Below are 24,967 nucleotides of genomic sequence, written 5' to 3'. Positions count from 1 at the left end.
CTCATTAATGTAGGAATGGCTGCACTCAGTTACAGACGTTACAAAGCAACACCCCCTATTTGAAAACATATAGAATGTGATGATGTATAAGCATCAGGGCTAACAGCTTTGGCCCTGAGGATCTGGAAGGCCCAAGTAGTGGGGCTTGAGTTCCTGGACTAGCCCTGTTTTGGCCCAGGCCAACCCAGTGGAAAGGGGTCAGGAACTCTGGAACTAAGTTCAAGCACCAGGTTTGGCCCTCAGTAGAAAGGGGGCTAATAAAACTGCTATGATCATTTTTAAATATTTGCAAAGTGCTAACTGGGCCCATATGCAGGGAGTGGGAAGGAGTGGGGAAAAGTCTGGAAAATAAGTTGGATACATTCCAGGTCTTGAAATAACATGACTCCACATTTTTAGCTGTTGGAAGTAGCTGTAGATCGACTGTCTTTTCACTTATTGTGCTATATGTTGTTGTGAAGAATAATCCTCAGCTGTACAGTGACATGACCTAGTTGATGGACATACTGCCCAGCCACTATCAGCAACTATCATCATATATTAAGAACTAGAGATGGGACGATCTGCTTATCTGACGATACGAATCAATACGTGATATGGGGTTCACGGTTCGATACAACCACGATACGATGTAATGAATAAAAGTGCAGTGACAACAAAGTCTGACTAAACAACAATTTAAAAATGTCATTACAAAGTGTAAATAATATAATTTGGATGAAGTGCTTATGAAATTGTGATGGTCAAGCCGTCTCATTTGTGATTACTACAGCAGAATAAAAGTAGCTAATATCACAATTCATTTTTCTGCCTCATGATACGTATTGTTTACATTTTTGTATTGTGATATATTGGATTTCTATATATCGTCCCATCCCCGTTAGGAACACAACCATAACCTTCAAATCCCACCAAGAAATTAAGATCTGGAAAAATATGGAATGAAATGGTTAATATGCAGGAAGCCTCTGGTGACCTGTGGATGTAGGCAGTGTGTGTGTGAGAAACTGGCCCACAGCTGTAATGGCAGTATAGACCTGAATCTAGATATTGGAGAGGGGAATCAGAGGGGAGAGGTGCTTGTTGTTGTTTTCAGTCTACAACAGAGGATGGGGAGGGTCATCTTACCATTGGGGGAACCAGGAGGGAGAATAGCTGTTTGTACATTATTATTTGGAGTCAATATTTGTCTGGAGCTTACAGCTGAAGTTGTTTGTTCTGTTTTTTTTATTTCAGGTGGCCTCTCTGTTTGCTTCGTACATCCTGGGCTACCTCGGTGCCACCAAGATGCAGTCCATCCTGGTCACTCACATGGTAGACGACCTTCCTAAACCCTCCATGAAAAATCCATCAGAATGTTAGAATGTCTCTTTTTCTCAGCTCGGTCTATTGATTTGCTTGTCAGCGGTGCATCGTGCAGCGGCACTGCTTCAGTTTAGTTTGGCTGCACGGTGATAAAACGGAAACAAAGAGATTACATGAAACGGTGATAAAGTGATTTAAAAACACAGAAAGAGGAGATGCAAATTAGAAAGTTGTGCAGATGAGATAAAGGAAAAAAAAATCGAGCGGCTTATAAAAACACCTCACCTCAAAAGAAACAAAAAAAAATAAGATGAAAAGATGGTGGAGATTTGGGGTGTTTCACAAAAAGACATTTAGCTCTGTAGTTTACTGCAGCACAGGTGGAATTTGCCTCTCAGTGTGCGTGTGTGTGTGTGTGTGTGTGTGTGTGTGTGTACGTACCACAGGTTGTACCCAGGTTGTACCCAGGTTGTAAGTGAAAGGCTGTAGTCATTCCCTGCTTTCCAGCTGCTGTCCTCTCAGTTGTAATGTGTTCTGCATCACTCCTCAGTCTCCTTATCTCACTCTCCTCCTCTTCACTCCAGTCGGGGGAATTTCACATGCGTCTTTACACCGAGCTGCAAGGACAACACCAGAGGAGATATGGGTGGCTTTTTTTAGCATGAACAATTGTGCCGTGTGTGTGTCATGTGTGTGTGTGTGCCGTGTGTGTGTGTGTGTGTGTTCGCAAGCTCTCACAAAGTCTGTTTTAGCATGAAAGAGGGAGGAGAGGTGGGCATGCGGAGGAACTTGGTTTATTCTGCCAAGGACAAAAGTATGTTTGTGTGGGTGTGCAGGGGTGTTTGTCTGTGTGTGTGTGTGTGTGTGTGTGTGTGTGTGTGTGTGTGTGTTTGTTATTCTGGCCGTTCCATCCCTCTCCTCCACATTCTTTCCCCCTAATCCCCTCAGCATGCCAGGCTGTTAGCCAAGGCCTGTGTGCTCCACAGATAAGGAGAAGGCCCTTTGTGGTGAGATGGTGGAGATTTGTGTCAGAGGAGAGCATATGGCTCTGCATAATTCAAACCTCTTGGCAAAGATGATTTTGTGTATGTGTGTGTGAGAAGAGAATACATACACACACAAACTGGCGTGTGTGTCCTCCATGACCTACAGCATTGTTAATTAGCTTCAGTGAGGTCTGTTGCTTCTGGGCTGAGTAATGTGCATTTTCGGTCACTGCGCTGTCTCCATATGCAGAGTGGAGCATTCATACACACATTTTCACTTTTCAGTACGGGATTAAGCATCAAGAGTTCCACTGAATGAGGATTATGTTGGATAGTGGCAGTGTATTCAAAGTTTATTACACCCCATTTAATCTCTAGAGTGTACTTGACAATACTGCCACTCAGAAGACATATTATTGACACTTAATACAATTTGTACTGGACCAACCTCCTACTACTGACTGACTCACCAGAGAGATTTTGTATTTTCTTGCAGGGAACAGTGCTTTTATGTGACCACGGGAAACTTGTGAAGACTGGCTTTCTGACCCCCAGTGCTAAGCCTGCATGCTAAGCATCGCTGTAATTACACAGACAGGTCACGCACATCAAGCTACTGTACACGGCACTCGGCTGGATTCAGCGCCTCTGTAAAGGGGAAACAGCCGGCGGCTTGTGCTGCACAGTGCACAGCCACAGTATGAAAGCAGGATTGTGATGAATGACGCCTCCTCTCTTGCTGTCCACCTCCTGCAGATCACACTCGGCGTCTGCTTCGTCCTGATGTTCGGCAACTCCATGCTGCTAACTTCCTTCTACGCCTCCTCCCTCGTCTCCATCTGGGTGAGTTGCACCTTGGATGAGTTAGCATCTGATATGAATTCATTGAATGTTCTGGGGTTGAATGTGCCAGACAAGATAAATTGGTCAGTGTAACAGACTGGAAAACATAAGAAATCGTCAGAAGTGCAAACCTTGGCTGCCAGTCCAGAAAGGCTGAGGGCAAAGGGCTCAAATAATGTATAAAATAATAGCAAATGATATCACTGGACCAGGTCTGGTTGGAATGGCAGTGGGGAATGGACTGGAAATGGAAAACCATGGTTAAGATGATGTACTGTATGAATGTGCTTTATCATGTGGGGTGGGTATGGATTATCTTGTGTTTTTTTTGGTTCTAAATTCTGGTTTGGTCATTTCTCAGGCAATCATCGCGCTGAGGGATCGATTTGCTGAAGCTTTCAAACCTGGCATCGTCACATGGGTATGAAAAAATAGTTTTTGCGTGCACATGTGTGTGTGGGGTGGGGAGATGTTAACGCTGGTAAATGTTGACTGTGATTGTGGCTAAAATGCAGACATTCTATGTGAAATCCAATGTTATATTGTCTTTATGTCAATATTGTACAATTATTTGTGGAAACTGAAATCACAAAATGGTAAATATGATCATACATGATTAATTATGCAGCCCTAGGTTGTAAATTTGGCTTCTGCTACTTTCGCAGGTAACCAACCATTATTTAGATTTACTATTATACTAGTGAGCTAAAAGAGGTAAAATAGTGAAAGCGGCTAATGAATTTTGGGATTAATCGGCCATTGTGCCCAGTCAACAGAATAGTTATCCGCCTTGCTCCCAGCCCCACAGCACCTGAGGGCTTTGACTGCAGCTTCCTGTTTGAGGTTTGTGTTTATCTGACCTCCCTCTCCTCCCTCTCAGGCCATGCAGGGTCTGGCTTGGGTCGCCTCCACAGTTCTGCTCAAATTCATGCTGTCCACCATCCTCGGTGCCTCCGATGACGTAAGCTACTCTAAAGTCGCCTTTCTGAGAATCTCATATCTGGAAAAACTTGAAATATTCTGTTTGAAATCTGTTTAAATGATATGCATGTAAAATAGCCTAAGGCATCAATCAAAGTTCATGACTACACAGGGCTCCTGTCTGAAAAGGTCTGAAAAGTCTAGAAGCATATGGAAAAGGGATTTGATCATCTACAGCAGTGATTCTCAACCTTTTTCATATCAAGGACCCTTACTTTAGTCCACATTAGAGCCACGGACCCCCATTTGATGAGATTTTGTCTCTCAGACCCAAATCTGAGAATATTTTTATTGCTAGATATGACTCCAGAATTCCAAGACTATCTGTACTGTATGTAGAGAGATAACAGAGAAACTATGATCAAAACAGTCATTCTTCTACATTCTCTAACTGAGTCAACTTCTTATAAATTAAATAATGCTGAAGTTTAACAATTCATCAATTTGCTGGGAACCCCCTGGAACTCCCTCAAGGACCCCTGGTGGTCCCCGGACCCCACGTTTAGAACCACTGATCTACAGATCTAGAAAAGTTTGGTAATTAGACAGACAATTAGACAGAAAAGTCTGGAAAAATATTGTTCAGTCCCCAGAAATCTATGACTACACATTTAATGTAGAACCTGTGTTAGTTCACACATTGTACTATTTGTAGTACAAGACAAACAGTCTTATTCTGCAGAGTCTTATGACCTAGCTGACAGTCATATTGTCCACTGCCACTGTCAGTATAGGTCATATTGGAACTATGACCAACAATCTCAAATGCAGTCAAGCAATAATGTCTAGAATAAAGAATAAGGATGGAATATTGAAGTACAGAATGTATAGAAAGTTTGTCTACTCTGCTTTTTTTCTCTTCCAGGCTCACATCAGTGGCCTGATCAAGTCTAAGTTCACCAGCTACAAGGACTTCCACACCCTGATGTACACATGCGCTGCCGAATTCGACTTCATGGAGATCGAGGTACGGCTCAGCTGAACGCTTTGGCTTCTGTTTTAACAAACTGAAAAATTAGGTCTTGCATCAAAGTTGACATTTATCTTCCTCATATCAAAGCAGACACAAAATGGCGATAATTGAAGAGTGTGAACCTGTGTGCTGCAACCTTGTTTAGTGATAAAAGGAAAGTCTTAGGTGGTGAGGAACGGTGTGAAAATCTCACCAAACTTTCGCTTTCAAAATGTCACCCGGTTTCCTGTGAAAATGTCAGGGATTTCAAACAAAATGCCTGCTGTTTTGTATCAAAGTGGTTATTATCAGCGCACAGCAGGACAGAGTTTAGAGAGCCACAGATCTGTGCTCTGTGTTTGAGGGGAAATGGTCAGAGGCCTAATGAGCACAACCTGCTGGCAGCTCATTTTGGACGGGTTATGGTCTAGACAGCAGTCTAGTCTTGTGCCTATTCTGTGTCTGTGTGTGTGTGTGTGTGTGTGTGTGTGTGTGTTTTGAACAGCATTAGATGACTGCTCAGTCTCTCTGTCTCTCTCTCAGACCCCAGTACGTTACCTCAAAACGTTGCTGCTCCCCATCAACGTGCTGGTGGTTGCTCTCATCGCTGGACGGGTAACTCTTACACACAATCCCACACACACATACACACCTTTTTTTTAACATACCTCAGCAATAAGGTAACAGTTTGGTATGATTTCAGAACAGCATTTATTCAACAAAAGAAGCATGATAACTAACCAAGGTGTATTTGTGCATTCATGTGCTGATGGGAAAGTGCGACATCCAGGGCTTCCAAGTCGGCTGCTAAACAGCGTTGCATTAATATGCTTTTTTGGGGGGGGGAATCAAACCCGGAAGACAAATGATAAATAAACATGGACTCCTGCAGCTTAACAAGCTATTTTGATGAACTTCATTCAAACGAATGTTAGGTTAGTCTGGCTGACAAGAAGGTGCATTTGTATGTTTTCTTACTGTTGACTGACACAGAACTTGATTACTTTTTTTTATCTTGTAGTGAAGGTCAAGGTCACCATTGAGTCATAATTTTGAAACTCATTGGTAATTTGTTTTTCCAATATATCCGATAGCACATGAATGCACAACATGTTGTCTGGCTACAATGTTGTACTGATGTCTCCATCAGTACAACATTAGTTTCTTTCACTCAAACTCTGCGTGCTTTAGTTGAATTGGAAATTCAAATGTTTTGGCCCAGTCTGTAGTTGTGGTTTTGGACCTCACCGGACGGGCGCATGTGTGATTAGTTGGTTGGTTGATAAATTGGTTGTCCTGCAGCACGAAGCTTTTCATCTCAGCCTTCAGAATAATGTAGTTGGCAGTCAAACATGAGACCCAAATCACTTTATAGTCTTGTGGCAGGCTGCTTCAGTGCAGCAGGAAGACAGAGTGGGCAGGCTGTCTGCTCTGATTGCTGGCACAAACATGAGATGGATGGCTACAGGTGTGCAGTTCGCATTGCGCAGTGCCTCTACATAAGACTCTAAAACTCACTGGAGTGATTTTCATCTCTGACTTATCTCCTGTACTGCTGTACCATGGTAGTGCTGCAGCGTTGTGTAAATTGACACCAAAACCGCCTCTTAGCCTTATTTTTTATTGAGGATTGTGTGTAATCTGACCTGAAATCATAATAGTTGTGTCATCTATCTTCCTCCTGTCTGTCATGCTCTGTTGATACCTGGCATTGTGGTAGTCACTAACTGCCAGTTTTAACTACAACGAGGAAGTACCAAATGTTCCTTTTTGAACACATACTAACATGCACACACACATACACACACTCAGACACACACCCACATATGTATATTTGTATAAAGAGGCTTTTGTAAGTCTGGGAAGAGTCTGTCAGCCTGGAAGTTGCAGTTGTCGTATTCGCTCTGCATGAGGCACACACTTCAGGTTCAGATTGTTACGGCTAGCTTTCAGAAGTGACTGGGGAGAATTGTTCCAAACATTTAAGGTGAAAAAATACCCCCGGTTTGTCCAAACCTGACAGTTTGATCTCATTATGCCTGCCCCACGCTGAGCTAAGAAGACACAAGTCATTTTGACAAAGCATGGCTTGCTGTACGTGTGGTATAAAATAATCAAATTAAAAAAATCTTTGTACACTGTGTGCCATCTGTTGGAAACCACAATATGCATACCCAAAGGAATATTCCTTTGCATTTCATCGTAACTGTTTGTTCCTGTCTAGACTGTCCAGGATATAGTCCGGTTCCTGAGGGAAGGAGGGAAGGCGTCTGTTAAGACCGAGGATGATGAGGAGGCTGAAGGGTGAGTGACCGGGGCCTTCTGGTGGCCGGGCCTTGGTTGTCTCATCGCTCATTTTTGTTTTATTCATATTCACTCGTTTACCTCACCTACGATTTTGAATTCGATGATTCATTATTCTGATTAGACTACATTTGAGACTGTATTCCTGTTGCCCAGCCACTAGCAGCATACTGTACATTATTTTGAACACTGACCAAAATCTTCAAATGCAGTCAAGAAGTTAGGCTGAAAACATCTGGAATTTTAGAAATGGAAAATGTTCAGGAACCGTGCCACAAGCTGTGAATCCAATACAGCACTCCTTTCCTCAGAGGAAACACGTGATTCACAAAGTACAATAAATCTACAATAGCTTGGCTACATAGAGCACAGTACACACCCCAATGGAGACAACAGGACTTAACCTACAGTGCATACAATGCAGTGCAACAGTGCAAGGTGTACAACAGACAATAGATCATATATATCACAATGGAAATGTATATTGAGCATGGCATACAGTATGGTTATAGATGTAGAGGATGTAAGTGAGTGCACTGGCCCAGCATACCACAAAGTAGTCATAGTGACGACAAAATGATGCATTAAATAAGCATAAAATTCGTAACTGTTGCTGTGGTGGACAAGAGAATATAGAACGGAAAGAAAAATGAGCGATTAAGGGGCTGAATTCAGTCCTCTATTTTGTCCTCAGTTTGTGGCTGTAAGCAATGTGTACTTTGTCACTGGCCTGGTTAAATAAATAGGTCAAACTTCAGGTTTAAATTTCACCTGCTTTGAGATGAACCCTTTACAATCTTTTTCAAATGTTAACATACAAATGAGACTTATTTTCTAATCATAGGTTTTCAGAACTCAAATGAGCAATATCTTAATAAATGATGAATACTAATTTATTAAGTTATTTATTAATCATCTTAATATTTTTCTCAAATTGTTTTGTCGCCAGCTGAGCTTGACATTGCTGTAACTGCCATTTCTGTTTTATTTTGCAGGCCTGAAATGGTAGCGAAAGGAGAGGTGAGAAAACATTCATTTTCACATCCCTACCATTATTGCAGAGTGTATACACAAGCATTATCGCAGTAACACCTCTGTGTGCACTCTCGGGCATTTTCACGTTGTCATTCCATTTTTCTAAACCTGTTTTATTTGATTGGAGGGTTCATTTTCCTCCTCCAGTGCCGTAATGTCCACCTGCCCCTGCTGCAACAAGCGCAGTAATATGTCCCTAAGTGATTTTCATCCCCTGCCTCATTACTGGGAAATGAAAGGCAATTTCCTTTCTGCTATGAAATCTCTCTCACTCTGTTGCCCGTTCTCAGCTTCCTCCTAGCCGTCTCATGTTATTCTCTCTTCTGTCTCTCCCACGGCTGGAACATTTGAGAGTTTCATCCACCGGCCACAGTGGCTGGGAGCTTCCAAAATTTACACTTAATTGCTTTCGTGTTCCTGTATGGCTCAATGGGCAGAGCATGGCACTAATGCTGCCAGGGTGAGGGGCTCCATTCCCCGTAGGGCTGCTCATGCAAAAAAATGTCTCCACTTTGGATCAGAGCATTGAACAAATGTCATTATATGTCCAGCCAGGGTTTGAATTACAGGGGAGCCAGGGGAAGCTTAGCTCCCTTGGAAGTAATAACAGTTTAAATTCAGGGGAGGGCCGCTAAGAAATATAATCAACTATCATTCTCTCACTTATTTCAGTACTTTGCATTCAGTGATTAATGTTGCAACAAGATAAAATAACGTGGAACTCCAAAGGGAGCACAGCTGTCCAATCTTCCTGTAAAGTGAATCCAGATGCAGTTTTCGGATCAGATGGTCTAGTCTGATGTGCGTGTTCCTCAGCTGGTGGGGGTGTACACTGTGTTGAGCAACATGTATAGTGAGTCTAATTGACTGTCAAACTTCACCTGATCACTGAAGCAACAGTGTGATTTTAAAGAAAAATGCTGCTCTTATAGTCATAGTGGCTGGTAGATTCTCCTGGTAGCTGGTGTTACTTCTCCAGCCTGATCTCCCCACCTCCTCACTCCTGTTCCTGTTCCTCTGCACCCCGTTGCTTCTGTTGTGACTCCCTCTGTGAACTTCCCCCTCTCTGTAGCTGGTGTACCACAGTCTCCAGCTAGTGGCGTTTGCCGTCCTGGCGATCCTCATCATGCGTCTGAAGCTCTTCCTCACGCCCCACATGTGCATCATGGCCTCCCTCATCTGCTCCAAACAGGTCCGGCAGTCTGTCTTATTGCACAAGTAAAGGGTGTAATTCCATAACATTATATACTGTATATACTGAATCTCATTAGTTAGTGTTTCTCAAGGAAAGATTGAGTAATTTTGTGTTAGTATTTTAGTAAGCAAAGGTTAGCTCATAGCTAGACAGTAGTCCATAAGGTGTTGCACTTTTATGTCACCAATCATTTTCTAAGAGAAGGTATCAGCTTTTTTTCCTTTAACAGTGAGCATCTAATTTTGGAGAGAAACTTCTCTCTACTAAACTTCTCTATTGATTTATCCTGTTTAATTTTAGTTTAGTTTTTTTGCTATGGGAAGGTTTGCTGAGCCTGCATGCTGTTCTTCAGCAATGCCCTGCTTCACAGTCACACAGACAATAATGATACATACAGTATCAATAGGAAGTATAACTAGATACACCGCATCACCATGCATTACACAAAATCAATATTTTAGGTTCTCAAATGTTTGGTAGTACTCACACAGTAATCCCTCCCTAAGCTGATACCTTCGTCATGTTTTATTGTTTCTCTTATCTCTCTGTCTCATTCACACTCTGTCTCTCTTCCCCTCTCTCTCTTTTTCTCTCGCTCTCTCTCACCCTCGTTGGTGCGTCAGTTGTTTGGCTGGATAGGGGAGAAGTTGAAGCTCCAGATGGCAGTGTTTGTCGTCATGGCTGTCATGGCCATACAGGGCCTGGCCAACCTGCAAGCCCAGTGGGGCATCATGGGAGAGTTCAGCAACCTGCCCCAGGAGGAGCTGCTGGACTGGATCCACGAGAACACCAGTCCCAGTGAGTGGTGGTGATGTCATCAACCTGCGACTGACACACAACAGACATTCAAAATCAAATGACACAATGCAGTACTGCCAAAATACTACATTACAATTATGAATTGTGGAAACTATAATCACAAATACGATTGTGTGTGTGTGTGTGATGCAGATTCTGTGTTTGCCGGAGCCATGCCCACCATGGCCAGTGTGAAGCTGTCCACCAGTCGGCCCATTGTCAACCATCCCCACTACGAAGACGCAGGTCTGAGGTCAGTAGAGCTCCCATCACACTGCAGCAGAACTGCTATTACACTAACATCAGGTTTCCCACGCAGGTGTGGGAAAAGTCTGGTGAATGAATTTTATCAAGAACGTAACAGTATTTGGCTGGCGGCAATTTCCAGTCCTGAACAGAGTGTAGTAGCCTAGTGGACATAAAATATTACAATACATATACACTATCAGTATACGTTATATTAAATACTGACTAAACTAAATATTAAGATGAAATCACCAAATTAAGGTTGGAAAAGGTGTGGAAATTTGAAATGGGAAATATGCAGGGAGCCTTTAAAATAAAGACTCTCTAAGGAAACGGCAAACGCTCTTCTCTGGTAACTCATGTTCTGGACCAGCTGATGCTGTCCAAATATTTACAGTTTCAAAGGTCCATATAGAAAACGGAGAGTTTTCAGGCACTTGTTTGTTTTTGTTCATCCAATCCAGTTGTCTCTTTGCTTGTAATCTTGATGATGTTGTTGCTGTTTTTCTTGTGTTTTTTTTCCTTTAACCCCTTGGGGTTTCTTTCTCATCTGCACAAAATAGCAATTTGCATGCATTGTTTTTGTTTTATCATCATCTCTGTTTTTTTAATTGTTTTGCTTCTGTTTATGTTACTAAACTTGTCATCCACCTTGTACGTTCTGACAATGTTGTGAAAACATTGTTGTGTTGTTTCCTCCCAGGGAGAGAACCAAGCTGGTGTACTCCATGTACAGTCGCATGTCTGGAGAGACGGTGAAGAGGAACCTGATGAAGCTGGGGGTGGACTACTTCGTCCTGGAGGACTCCTGGTGCACCAGGCGAACCAGGTAACTCAGCACCGCACTCTGTTACCTTTTATAAACTTATTTACAGGTTACATACGCATTTTAGCTGATGCTCTTATCCAAAAAGAGCGAGCTGTTTAGGTACTTATAGTTTATTATTCTGAATGAATTTGTCCTCCCTCTCTCACTCACTCACACATCCTTTTCCTCCTCTCTCTCTTCCAGGCCAGGATGCAGTATGCCAGAGATCTGGGATGTGGAGGATCCGCAAAACGCCGGCAAAATCCCCCTGTGCTCCCACATGTCCAGGAACCCGGGGCCTCACTTCACCACAGTGTTCTCTAACAACATTTACAAAGTTCTCAAAGTCCCCAAAGCAAAAGTTGCCAAAGATCTCAGATAACAGCCGGGGTCGGACTGGTTTAGCAGAACCCTCTAGCTATTTCTATCATTTTTGTTTTGTTTTGTTTTGTTTTTGTTTGTTTTTTTTTTTAAAAAGGATTACCTTGTTTTTTGGTCAGTCTCTCTGTTGGAGAAGCCACTGCCATTGCTGCTTTTTACTCCCCAAAACCCTCACAGCTGCCCTTTCTTGCGGTGCTCTGATTCACTGAGCAGTGGACCAATAATAAGTCGGACGCAAAGATAATTTCCCACGAGTTTCTAAAATACGAATCATGACGGCCTCAAGGTTCTCTGTTGTGTTTGTGACTTCAGGAAACTTTAGGAAGGTCCCCGCAGTTTGCTAATCGTCCCTGTTGCTGCTTCCCGCCGCCCGGCCACGTTCCCGCTCCACGTTCCCGCTCCTGTTCCAGTTGATTCCTAAGCGATGTCAGAGGCCGTGAGGCGTCGCAGTTCTGTGTTTAGTTCGTTGCCTTGGTTCTGTTACATGGAATTCTTATTTTAAGACAATGTTTGCTTGGTTTGCAATGCAGCTGTACAAGACGCTGAATTCAGATATCAGTATTTTTTTTAATTACTATATATATCTAATTGTCTTTGGCTTTCGCTGTAGAAGTCAATTTTGTCTGCCAGGACCAATCAAATATGTCCACGTACTGTGAAGCAATACCCTTTGCCCTTGACAACAGCTGTATTCATTCTATTGTTATGCACAGTGTTGATCTTTGAAAAGATTTTCAGTAGTACAATATATTTTTTATAATTTATTTGTGTTAGCATTTTTATGCAAACTTGTGCTGAAGGGTATTTCAACTGATTTTTATTTCAGAAGAAAACGGTGTTTCAGAGTCTTGGGAATCTCACAGGCAAATTATGTTCTTGTGTTTTGAAGCTTTTTTATAATCTTTCAATACATATCATTCTCTGTTGGGGTCAAGATGGAATTCACTCAATTCAGAATATGAATTTTAATGGCAATTCACATAATAGCAGAGCCTCTGTTCTTAATTTATCCATAAACTGGATATAAGAGGTTTTTTATGGCAGAAGATGTACAGTTTTTGAGTTTCAAATAAATCCAACTTCCTACTGAAAGTGGATTGCCCCCAACTCCGCCCTGTTACATTTCCTATTATCAGCAGTTTTGTGGGTACGCAAACAGTTATTTTCTAATACACCAATGTACAGCCTTTTAAAGGTTGTTTTTGTTCTTTAAATTATTATTTATTGCCAAAGCAAGTCTGTTATTAAAGCTGCGCATTTCAGGGTACTGTAGCACGTGCAACATGTTTTTGTAGTGATTGAGAGCCGTCAGAGAAACAGTGGTAGTTTTGTGACCGGAGTTCTTTAAACAGTCAATCCAAACTGTTGGTAGCAGTGAATTTTCTTGGTAGCAGTCTTTAAACCACGTCGATGACTATTTAAATTCAGTTTGGAGGCATTTTTTGGTAGATCTGGAATTTAAATAAACTTTGAAAGTTACAACACTCTTTCAAAAAGGAGGAACCCTTTTGCTTAAATTTGTAGCTTGTACTGTCCAAAAGTGGCCTTTACACCTAGGTAAAATTAGCAATGGATTTTGGCACCATAGCTGCATGTTGTAGTCACGGTTAGAGCTAAAATAATCCGACCCACAGGGCTGTTTTAATTGCAGTGATCTTGCAGTCAGTTCCCTTCCTGCTTTATTCGTATGTACAGTGTTTTAAATGTGAAATATCTGCTCAGAAAACACAGTGCTCTTCTCACGTCAAACCACTTTTCTTTGCTTCAGTCCTGCTGCTCCAAAAGCCCTGAGCCACTCTGCAGAACGAGGGCAGCGGTCAGCTGGGCTGTCGGCATTACAGCACACAGGATGTTTTTTGTATTTAAGGGATTCATCACTCATATGGTTCACACCACGGCTCTGCAATGACCAGAATGAGCCAATAGAGGTTTGTCATAGATTGTTTTGAATAGTTACCTGACTTTAAGAGAGAGATGCCACCATGTTGCAGGAGTGACACCAACAGGACAGACTGTAACATCACCACCTCCTCACTGATCCCTTTCCCTCCCATTACAGTGTAAATTGAACTCAACACCACTACACTCATTTGTCAGTTTATTTGTCAAAGAGATGTTAACGAATCTTCTCTTGCATGCTGACTCCTCCAACATGGCGGCAGGGCCTCTTGATCACTGGTGACCACTGATCCAATATTCTGTGATGCGCTTCGATTCTGTAAATGCTGCAAGTTTACTCTTGAGGTTAATTTTCTTTTGTTGTGTGTGAACTTCTGACAGGTTGTAAATGACATGGAGGTAGAGCACAGCTTAGTGGTGATCTCATTGATGGGCTGTAGAATGAGATGATTACTGTCTTTCTTTAAGGTTTATACTCATTCACTATAAGCATGGTCGACATGTTAGTAACCTGAGAGAATATCAAATGTGCCAGAGCGAGCTGTTGAACAAATCATACAGTTTGTGTTCATGTATAAATCATTTATATTTTGTGCATTCCATTTCGGAGCTGTTTATGTTATGTACCACTGGTATGATTACTGGGGGATCTGTGGTGTCGAAGTGTTCTTGAAAGTCAAGTGCCCGTTTTTAAGGAGTGGGGCTGTAGCCACACTTCCTGATACATTTTGACGTAAATAGTTTATTCCTGTGGCAGACCTAGCTTTGTTTCAGATGTCTTTTATAATATTTGTCTATTTTGTCTGTATTTTAAAAAAATTATAAAATAAAAGTTTCTTATCAGCAGCGTAGCATATTTTGTCTTGAATTGTCTTGAAGAGGAATTGTAGTGATTTTTAACTTATTTATCCAGAGAACGTTTTGCTACCTTTTAGGCTGCCGTCACACCCATTATATTTCAATTCTTTAATGATATCATTAAAGCTTAAAAATAAAACTATGTTTAATAGCAGTTGGCTAGCTCTAGCGTTAGCTTACCATGCCCTAGCCCTAGCCAAGGTGAAGACCAATGGATCTTAAGTAAGTAACACTTTATAGCTAAAGGTAAAGGTTAAGACCTACAGTCTATGGGTAAGACATGTTTACCTTTTTGTGCTTTGTTTGAGCATTTGTGCTGTGTTTACAGTCTTTTTCCCAGGGCTCATTTAGGTCAGACAGGGAGGCAGTCGGTCATCAACACTTACTCAAGAGGGCATCTCACCTATCACATACTGTATCCTGCAAGTGTATTCCAGAAATTAGCCTATCCAACTTTGTTAATAGAGCTTAAATGAGATGGCCTGTAGGGGGCGTCTTTGGCTGCGATGCCTCTCACCTATTCTGTTACATCACTACACGGCCATCTTGGTAGGAAAATAACAGGTGATTATCAAATGACAAACACAATGAGCTGTATGTATTGTAAAGCGCCATATTGGTAGGAAATGCATGTGACATCATGGGAATACTATGAATAGGCTAAATGCCACACTGACTCCCACACACGAGTCCCATTCTCTGCTGTTAATTTACAAACATCCACATCTGCTGCCCTACACACGTTAACGGTAGGTAATGTTATTACCTTGTGGTATTTAAGTATTGTTAGTGGAAGTTTAACCAATAACGGTGTCGCGCTAGCTGAGCATCACATTATCAGATAAAAAAAAAGAAAAATAAATGTTTGTTGCTTTTCAGTTGCCTGTTAGCTAGCTAACTAGTGATGTGATTAGCTATTACACGGCATTATTACATTACACATTATCTGTTAAATTGGAGTTAACGTTACAGATCAAATGATAGTGTTTTTGAGTTACCTGGCAAACTAACGCTAGCTAGCTAACTAGTCAAAACATTGATAGTATCTTCAATGTAACCTTAACTGTTAGCGAACTGTGATTAGTTATATAACGTTACGCCAATGTAACCTGAACTGTTACCTAACTATTGATGTGATTTGTTATATAGCATTATATTGCGTGGATCTGTTAAATATTAGTTACTGATCAAATTATAGTGTTTTTGAGTTACATGGCAAACGGGCTAGCTTAAGCTATCTAGCTAATTAGTCAAACCATTGATGGTAACATTACCATTGAAGTTTCCATTCACTTAGCTAGCTATGTGGCTTTAACTGGAGGCAACTAACTTAGCTAGCTTGTTAACATTAGCTGCTAGCTAGCTAATGTTACCTAAACAACTGAGAAGTACTCCTAGCTACATTCTTCACAGCTGTGTTAATATAGCATAATATAGCATTGAACAACGCTGACCACTTCCCGATTTGCCAGTTAATTCACCCCTGAGCATCGCTAGCTTGTTATCAGATCAGTGTTTTATCATTAAATTAGTATTCAAGTTTCCATTCACACATATAACGTTAGCTACATGGGCGAGCTACTGCTACAGGGTGATGCTATTTGATGGTGGTGAATACTATTTGTCTATTTGGTATATATTCTGTTATTCTACATGCCTATTTTCTTTACCTGTGCATTGTACTCTTGGGACCTCGCAAGTCCAAGTTTCGTTGTACCTGTAGGCCTACTTGTGCATGGTACAATGACCACCTTGTCTATACTAGACCATATTCTGTTTCGTTGGTCGCTGTTCATTTGTGGTGATGCTGCTGAAACACTGTTGTGTCATACTGTCTGTGTTGTTCTAAAAGGCCTGTCTTGTGCCTATGTGAACTGAATTGTTTGTGTTGCTGTTTCTACAGCTTCTATTACTATTACTACTTCTACTACTACTACTATTTCTGCTGCTACTATTACCTGCTGCTGTTGCTACTACTAGCCTGCTACTACAACCAATTGTTACAACTACTACTGAATACCAATGAATATGAATACCAACTAATCAAGTAACATATTTCTACTCACACAGTGTTGCAAATCTATCCAAGCCAAAGCCATTTTTGACCAGTGACTATATCTATTAGAAAAACAAACATAAGACAACATGGTTCCCATATTCAAGTGCTTACCTCATCAGATAACCATCCCAATGTACAATCCAAAAAATATACAAAATCTTAAACTTGTTCACACTATCTCAACCACAGTCACAACATCAATCCCAACACAATCAGTCCCAAGGAGTTTCTCTGTGTAGAACTACCCATGATTCCTTATCAATATCAAGTACAGGGAATAAAGATAATTCCTCTTTATTTTTTATCATGAAATCATGCAAATAAATGACAAATTTGTATTATCGTTAGACATTGTACAGTCCATTGCTGTAGTTAATCTTTACCATTTTAACACATCATGAAAGTGAATCCTTTACAGAAAGAGAGGTATATAAAACTTGCAAATCCTTTGCAAATCAGATGTGCAGTTCAACAGTGATTTGATCAATATCCTAAAGTCTGACATATGAACATGTGGATTCTAAACTCTGCATAATCATTTTGCACTGAGGCCGTCCTCAGTGTAGAAGCTTTCACACAGGAAACCTCCATCACCAAAAGAATTTTCCTTTATCAATATGTGACCCAGATGTTTTGTTTTTTTCTTAATCCACCAGTGAAAAGATATGATGACATGAGGTTGGAAAAAATTGGTTTTGTCTCAGTGTTAATCCAATGTGGGTTGGAGGGAAGTGTGGCTGCAGATTTTACACTTTATATTTACCTTCTAAGGCATTTTGCTGGCACTCTCCTCCAGAGTGACTTGGGATAAATGTAACAGTAGGATAAGCTTATAAGGAAATATTGCAATGTTATCAGCCCTTCCTCCAAGTCGATGCCAAGTAAACACATTAAATGCATCTTTTCTGTACAAATCAAGTTATAAAAGAGGGGGAAAAGATCAGAGAGGAAGAGGCGTTAACGTTACAATCATAACCCGTGTCTACTTATACAAATTAACTACTAATATGAATTCAGTATTCAGTCACAATGTGCTGTCAGCCAGCATGGAATTCAGTATGGTGTCAGCTGTGGAGACAGATATGGTGGATGACGCACACACAAATATGTTGAAAATAACACATCCTTGACTGTGTCCTGTTCATACACTTTACTTCAGTCGTGTTAGATTAACCTTTCTTTTTTCCCCACGATTTTCCATTCTGTACAGTGGTACACACCTTATTCAGTCTTGTGCAGTGTTAACCTTTCAATCAGTAATTGTGAAGGATTCAAACTACTGTAGATTTAAAGCAAATCCGCAGCTCTCTTAGATAAAGCACAATCATTATTGAGGACATAAAAAACATGGCTCCAATTCATGTTACGATCCAGACCAATAAGGATGATACGAAAAGGAAAACATGGCAGGCTCTTTTAATGATTGTATTTTATTTCAGCAAAAATAAAATATTACTGAGCAACAGAAGTGTAGGAACAATAAGTTCAATATTAAAAACAGAAATCTTCAACTGAATCAAAAGCCAACTCTACAGCAGCATTATAAAATAAGGTATAAACCAAACAAATACAAAACACAAGTAGACATACAGTATGTACATGCACAGCATCATTATCACTATACCATTGTTGGCTCCCTGTTGAATAAAATAGTATTCTACTTAAACAGAACAAATTGCAAATATTATTTAGTGGTTTATCTACAAAAAAAACAAAAAAAACGATCCCTTCTATATCATACATGATCACTCTGGACAGATTGGAATTTAATTCTACAAACATTTCTCACAGGCAGAGCTGAAATTGCCTTACATACATACTTAAATACATTTCTGAACCTCCTAATATCTAATCCAGACTTGAGCCGTACACCTCCACCTCACACAGGTGCAGGTACTCGTGTCTTCCTGGAATGACTATGTTGACGTAGCGACCCTCCATCCCATTACACTGGAAGGTGTTGGTAAAACCTGCAGTGATGTGTGAGATGACAGCACACCTACCGGAGGAAGCAGAAATCACTTAGTCAACTCAGCAATAGGTCAGTTGAATAAATAGACACTCTAAAAGAAAGATGTGGGGGGGGGGTTGCTCAAGGGCTTGGGCACCTCCCCTTGTGGTTTCCATTGCAACTGCCCTTTTTGGCCAAGTCTAAATTTTAAGTTTGTGCCCCCAGCCAGCCCTTGACACAAAAAACACTGGCATAGCTGTCAGTTCAAAACTGCTTATGTAAAAAAATAAAAGTAATCACCCAGACAGCCCCCCCTCCTATTTCTGTGAAATGGTTTGGTCCTTTCCTACTCGAACTTGCGGGCGCATAGCGTATTTTTACATCATTATTCTCATTTTCATTGAAAAACATATTAAAATGATTATGGTGTGATTTTTGCAGGGATCTTATTTTATAATGGTATTTTGACATACATTTCGCCTTTCACAAATATTGCGCCTCCTGCGATTTAAAAATTGTACTAGGCCATATTGCAATTTCGATAAAATTTTTGATTAATTGTTCAGCCCTAGTTTTCAATTAACTTTATTTTGTTTAGCAACAGACCAGAATTACCTGTTGCCAGCTGAAAAGCAACTGAAAGTAACTTTAAGTTATTTTCAGTTACATCCCTGTTTGTAACGAATATATAACATGTAAATACTTTAGTTTTGATTGACTGAATGGGTCTTATTGGGCTTCTCTGGTTTCAATAATAATACAATTTATTTGTATAGCCATTAGCAAACATGCCAAACGTTAAAATAGAACTAGTAGGCCTACTCTACATTATCCCTGTCACATGAATACATAGCTAAATACCTAATAATAATAATAATAATAATAATAATAATAATAATAATGATGATGATAATAATAACTAATTTTATTTGTAGATCCAAAAAAATTTAAATACAATGTAATCTCAAGGTGCTGAAATTAATGAATACATGGGTGGATGGATGTCAGTAAAACTGAAACATTGTTAGATAGTTAGCTTCATACAGGATGTTGCATGTGGCTTGTTGCATAATAAAAATGATTTAATCTGACATTCACTTATTTTCTGGTCACAGTATGCCAAGAAAAGAAAGAATAAAAAGGCAGAAAGGAAGGGAACTTCAGGCTTCAGCAAGAGGCAGCAGAACATTATCTAGCTGGATCACCAGCAGTAGAAGAGAGGAGGATGAGAGTCAGAGAGAAATGGGAGGATGAAGGCATCTTTCATTTTATTTAATCTAAATTCAGTTTTTGTGAACGTTTAGAAAGTTCTAAAATAATAAGTTAAATTGAGTTGATACTTGTGGTGGATTTTTTTCCGGGGGGCAGAAGAGGGGTGCCCTTTTTTTTTCTTTTTTTTTATCACAGTTGGGCACCTGCCCTCCTAAAAGTCTGTGCACGGCCCTGATAACAACATTATGTTTGAAAGGCCTATAGGTTTTATTCTCTAAAATGTTCCTCTGTGTTTTGTGATTTTAATGTTGGGGTGGAGTAGACTTGAGGTTAACAATGAAAAGTAAAGTTGTTGTTTTTTTTGTTTTTTTTTAAAGTACTACAATTTGCATTTTGTGCAGTTGGCAGTAGCTTAGAGGTCAGAGAAGTACTGTTGTTACCAGGACGTCGCCATTTTGAATCCTCACACTGGCTGGGAAAATTTGGGAGGAAAAAGTAAAAGAGTTCTCCCCTCCCTTAACAGTTGGGGTGCTCTTCAGTAAGCACTTAACCCTGTGACTGTGAGTATTTCAGATGTCTATACATGTTATCATTGAGATATGTTGTATTGAAAAGTAGCACAGATGTGTTGTCCCAAACTAGACACACAGGTGTGTTAAAAATGTGATAGGCATTTTGTAAACTATGTCTTGAAAACAAATGTCAAGGGTAACTTCATTATCGGCCTTGACATGTTATCAAAGAGCAAGTTAGGCTAATTAACTTTTTTTTCACACACAAAAAACAAGTGACATGAGTCCATTCATTATATATTCACCCATACCTGAGATTGTTGTTGCCATTGTTTTCAAGGGAATTTCCAATGCGGATCTCAGCTCCATTGAGTCGTTGTGATGAAGAATCCATGTTGGTTATGCTGACAGAAAACACCTTATGGGTTTTGCGCAGGTCCAGTCGCCACCAGGGGTTCAAGTCGGCTCCTGTGTGAGTGCAGGAGCCCCGTCCCCAGCTGCTGGCACGATTCCCGTCTATGGCATTATATGGAATGCCAATTGAATGCAATGATGACTGTGTGGCTTTTCCTTGGAGTGCCAGGTTCTCTCCTGCACAAAGGAAATAGTTACAAAAATCAGCACAAATACATAGTTTTCTTTGCAGTCGTGACAGTTTGTGCATTTTCTTTTTAAATGCACTGTATGTATTAGAAACTTGCAAATCCTTTTCTGTTGCTCTCCAGAATCCCAGTAACTTTTGATTTCCTATAGAAGGGTGATACAATTTTTTAGTTACACTATGGCAATTCATTTCTCCTATGAATCATTTAAGGAGAAATTTTGCTTCTTTTGCACCTGCAATAATAATGTAGGATGCAGAGTAAAGGTAGGATTAACTACAATTTCTAATACAAATGAAATTTTGAATGAAAGTTGACTGTGATTCAGTTGTATAACTTCATCTTATGACTTCTATATCTATATCTACTGATTGGCAGAAAATCAATACTAATTGCATTAACTAATAGTCTATACATGTTACAGTTCAAATTCTCACCAGTTGGGGCACGGTATCCATAGACCTCCACTTCACAGAGGGTAAGCATCCTGTTTAAACCAGGCAGAACCACAGTCACATAACGCCCCTCCACACCTCTGCTCCAAGTCAGAGTCAAAGACCTGCCTGCTGGGATTTGAGAAATAACACCAACCCTAAAAGAGAGAGAGAGGAAGCAGTCCATGAATTAATGTTATACCTGCAGTACTTGGGGGGTCAACAGTCGTCAAAAGGTTGTCATTATCTACTCACCTTTATGCCAGTTGAAACACGGGTGAATTTTGTTGTCAGTATAGCTTAGCGAGTTAAGTGGCACAGCTCTGTACCAGCCTTCTCCAAAACTCCTGGAGTGGAGTAGAGTTCCAAAAAGAGCAAAAAATGACCATAAACAAACAGCAAAATCAAACAGCATAATCCAAGTGTTCTGAAGCCAAACGATTGCACTGTGGGTCCAAAAGTCCAATATATACCTCATTATCTCCTAGATTTCCCCACTTGGAGAGCTTTGTAATTGATATTTTAATTTATAGTTTATTGGCTAAAGTTGCGTGGCACCGACAGGTCAAAGAAAGATGAGAATGTCACCGCTTGGCATCTTGGGCATCACGTAAAATTTGACTTTCCCATTTGTATTTATTGGGTAATTCGAGCACAATTTACCTGTAATTACAATATTTCTGACAGCATTTGAAAACAATATCTGTATACTACTGTAGTGCTGGTTGGCATGGTGTAGAACAATTGTGGAAAATCTAGGAGATAGGCTAATGAGGTAAATATTTGACTTTTGGACCTACAGTGCAATCTTTTGGCTTCAAAACACTTGGATTATGCTGCTTAATTTTATGGTCATTTTTGCCCTTTTTGGAACTGTACAGAAACTGTCTCCAATCACGGTTGTTTTGGAGAATGCTGCTACAGAGCAGCACTAGCAAACTCCCTGTGCGTTATATTGACATACAGACTTCACTAGTGTTCCAACTGACATGAGGGTGAGTAGAGAATGACAAAATGTGCATTTTTGGGTGAACTTCCTTTAAAGAAACAGGGTTTTGACGGGAAGGTTGTAGGTTTGATTCCTCAGACGAACTGTGAAAACCTGGACAGGAAATGTGAGTAACAGTCTCTCCTTCCTCCACAGGTGCCATTGTACCCATGAGCAAAACACAAAGACCTCAATAGTTCCAGTGGAAAACTGAGGTTATACTGGGCAGCTCCCAGGTGTGAGTGTATGGATCTGTATGAATATGGAGCAGGGCGGAGTTGAAAATGAACATGTATGGATGAACGGAGAATAGCTCCTTAGCCACTTATTGTATAACAGCACTAGCTGTGCTACCTCAGATCCCCAAAGCAGATCTAAGCAGACAACATCAATAATGTTCTAGATTCACAACCACAAGGCTCAAAAATTAGCACATATTCTCAAATTATTGCTGCCATGAAAGTAAAACACATTAAGGGTTACAATGATTGTCATTTTAGTCATTTATACTATGGAGCTGCTCAGCAGCAGACGGTTGTACTGGCCAGGTGTGAATGTGGGTCAGGGCATTGCTAGAAAAGATAATGATGCTCAGTCAACTTTCCCTGGATAAATAAAGGTAAAAAAAAAAACTTTGAAGAGTAGCTATCACTTTTTTCAAATGCTGGATATCTCATAAGTCTTCATATCCACTTACACTGGGTTTGCGGCACCATTTGCGAATAAAGAGTTCCCTACGTGGACCTCTGCCCCGTTGATCCTTTCCTCACAGCAGTCTCTTCTGTTGGTGATGGTGATGGAGGTGACAACGTAGGTGTCCAGCAGGTCCACTCTCCACCAGGGGTCGGTCTGTTGGTCAGTACAGCTGCATGATCCAGCCAAGTAATTAGATTCACGGTTTCCATCAATGGCATTGGAGGCAGCACCATAAGCTGCCCATGGTTCATTGATGAGGTCTGACTGGGTTGCTCTTCCACGCAAGGCCACATTTCCTGTGAATGAGACATAAGTTGAAATACACGTAAAAAAGTAATGGAAGGTTGTTTTCTGAGTTAAGATGCTTGTTAGTCAAAGGAAGACTGCTTCAGCACACTTTATAATTGTAAAACTTGGTGTAAGACCAAGTTTTGCCATAATAAAGTGTGTGGAAGTGGTCTTCCTTTGACTAACAGGATATTACAGTTTTAGCTTTCAGCACTCCCACTAAGATCCTTAACCCATTAATATCCGCGGAAATCAAAAATTTCCTTTGGAGCACTCAAAGTAATAGCTAGAATAAGAGTAATAGCTAGCACAAATCCGTTGGAATTTTTAAAATTGGCCACAGCGCAAGTTTTTCTTAATATACTGTTTTTAGTAGTTAGTCACAAGGGCTCTCTGATGAGAATGAGTAAACTGATGAGTATGCCCAGCTGCAAGCTAAACTTGCCTCCTCAATTGATAACTTCAGAAATCATCTCAGTGAGTACAGCGAAAGAAATATGAAAGGGACATCCGTGACTACAAGGAAGGCAAAATTTATGACTGGCAAAAGAAATCAAAATTCAAGACAAGAGATAGCTACCAGACACATGGAGGTTCACAAACACATCCTACACACCTCATGCTTTCATCTGAAGACCAGCTAATGCTCAAAGTGATGTACTGATTCCATCCCTACTCGAGGGGCTGTTTCTTTTTTAGACAGAACCCGCAGATTTTTTTTAATTTCTTTTTCATTTCTAAATAAATTCAACTTTGTCTACCAATAAAGGCATGAGGAATATGTGACACAGACAAAAATATTATGTCTAAAAAGTAGTATCAACAGATGCCAAGATTCGAGTTTGCTTATTTTTGTTATTGGTTTAGAGGCGACCCGACTTTTGAGCTTGTTGGAGTCTTAAGTGTCAAGTCTTCTGGAAGCGACCCTTCACCAATGGTGCCATGCCATTGTTCCGATGGCCCATTATTCCGAAACCCCAAAAACTCCATGCCTGGCTCCATCCACAACCGTGGCTTCTGACAGCCTTGACCATAAGCTTGCTCTAACCCTAACCTCAATGACCCCATGCCTCAACCCAACCACCTCCGGGATAATGGGCTGTCAGACAAATGGGCTTTCGGTCCAATGGGGTGGACATTTTTCGGACTATTGGGGTTTCGGAATAATGGGCCGTCGGAGCAATGGGCAGTCCAGTCCCCCCACCAATACTCAAAGAGTTTTGGAGTACAGGCTAGAGCTAAAGACAGTTTACTGGAAACAGTTCTACCATATCAGACATTCACTTTTACTTATAACATGACAGAATGGACCTACATCCACACCACAACAATCTTTATCATATCCCTCTCTTTTTCTAACCTGTAATAATAGTATTTTTTAATCAATCACATGCCATGATTAGAGCTCTCTGGTACTGAAAGCTACACAAGGTGATATTTTATAGCAAAGACATCATAAATATTACAAGATCATACTTACTTGAACTGATGGAACCCATGCATGTTCCCAGGAGAAGCAGCAAAACGAAAGCTGTGGTGTGTTTCATTATTCTGGTTGAGACAGACAAGGCAGAGGGTCATTAGAAGACTTACACTGAAGAAATTTACATTGTAATCATTATAGCGTGTTAAAT

General features: G+C 40.5%; 2 protein-coding genes across 2 annotated transcripts; one reads left to right on the top strand and one right to left on the bottom strand.

The window, feature by feature from the left end:
- Positions 1-1,203: 1,203 nt before the first annotated feature.
- On the top strand, positions 1,204-14,489 carry LOC139648717 (protein C-mannosyl-transferase DPY19L1-like; the record flags this gene model as incomplete). The annotated part of the gene is made up of 13 exons (XM_071524927.1): positions 1,204-1,314; positions 3,048-3,134; positions 3,496-3,555; positions 4,015-4,095; positions 4,981-5,082; positions 5,611-5,682; positions 7,292-7,371; positions 8,367-8,391; positions 9,479-9,598; positions 10,225-10,399; positions 10,553-10,652; positions 11,349-11,474; positions 11,658-14,489. Coding segments are annotated over 13 exons (1,317 nt in total), but the record flags the coding sequence as incomplete, so codon positions are not given.
- Positions 14,490-18,498: 4,009 nt separating this feature from the next.
- Positions 18,499-24,880, bottom strand: LOC139648715 (uncharacterized). Its single transcript, XM_071524925.1, has 5 exons — positions 24,814-24,880; positions 23,047-23,341; positions 21,365-21,519; positions 20,637-20,916; positions 18,499-18,649 (listed from the first exon to the last, which is right to left on the bottom strand). Exons 1-5 carry the CDS (start codon positions 24,878-24,880, stop codon positions 18,499-18,501), a joined length of 948 nt encoding a protein of 315 aa, XP_071381026.1.
- Positions 24,881-24,967: the final 87 nt, after the last annotated feature.

The sequence above is a fragment of the Centroberyx affinis genome, unplaced genomic scaffold, assembly GCF_046629955.1.
Source record: "Centroberyx affinis isolate AG114_WGS23_722 - 3 ecotype Tasmania unplaced genomic scaffold, CSIRO-AGI_Caff_v1 ptg001249l_1, whole genome shotgun sequence".
NCBI lineage: Eukaryota > Metazoa > Chordata > Actinopteri > Beryciformes > Berycidae > Centroberyx > Centroberyx affinis.
The sequence above is the reverse complement of the archived record's forward strand: the minus strand, read 5'-3'. Positions and strand labels throughout refer to the sequence as shown.

Coding starts and splice junctions, on each gene's coding strand:
- LOC139648715 (XM_071524925.1), bottom strand. CDS start 24,880: ATGAAACACACCACAGCTTTCGTTTTGCTGCTTCTCCTGGGAACATGC. Junction 23,342..24,813: donor CATGGGTTCCATCAGTTCAA/GTAAGTATGATC, acceptor TCTCATTCACAG/GAAATGTGGCCTTGCGTGGA. Junction 21,520..23,046: donor AATGGTGCCGCAAACCCAGT/GTAAGTGGATAT, acceptor TCTCTCTTTTAG/GGTTGGTGTTATTTCTCAAA.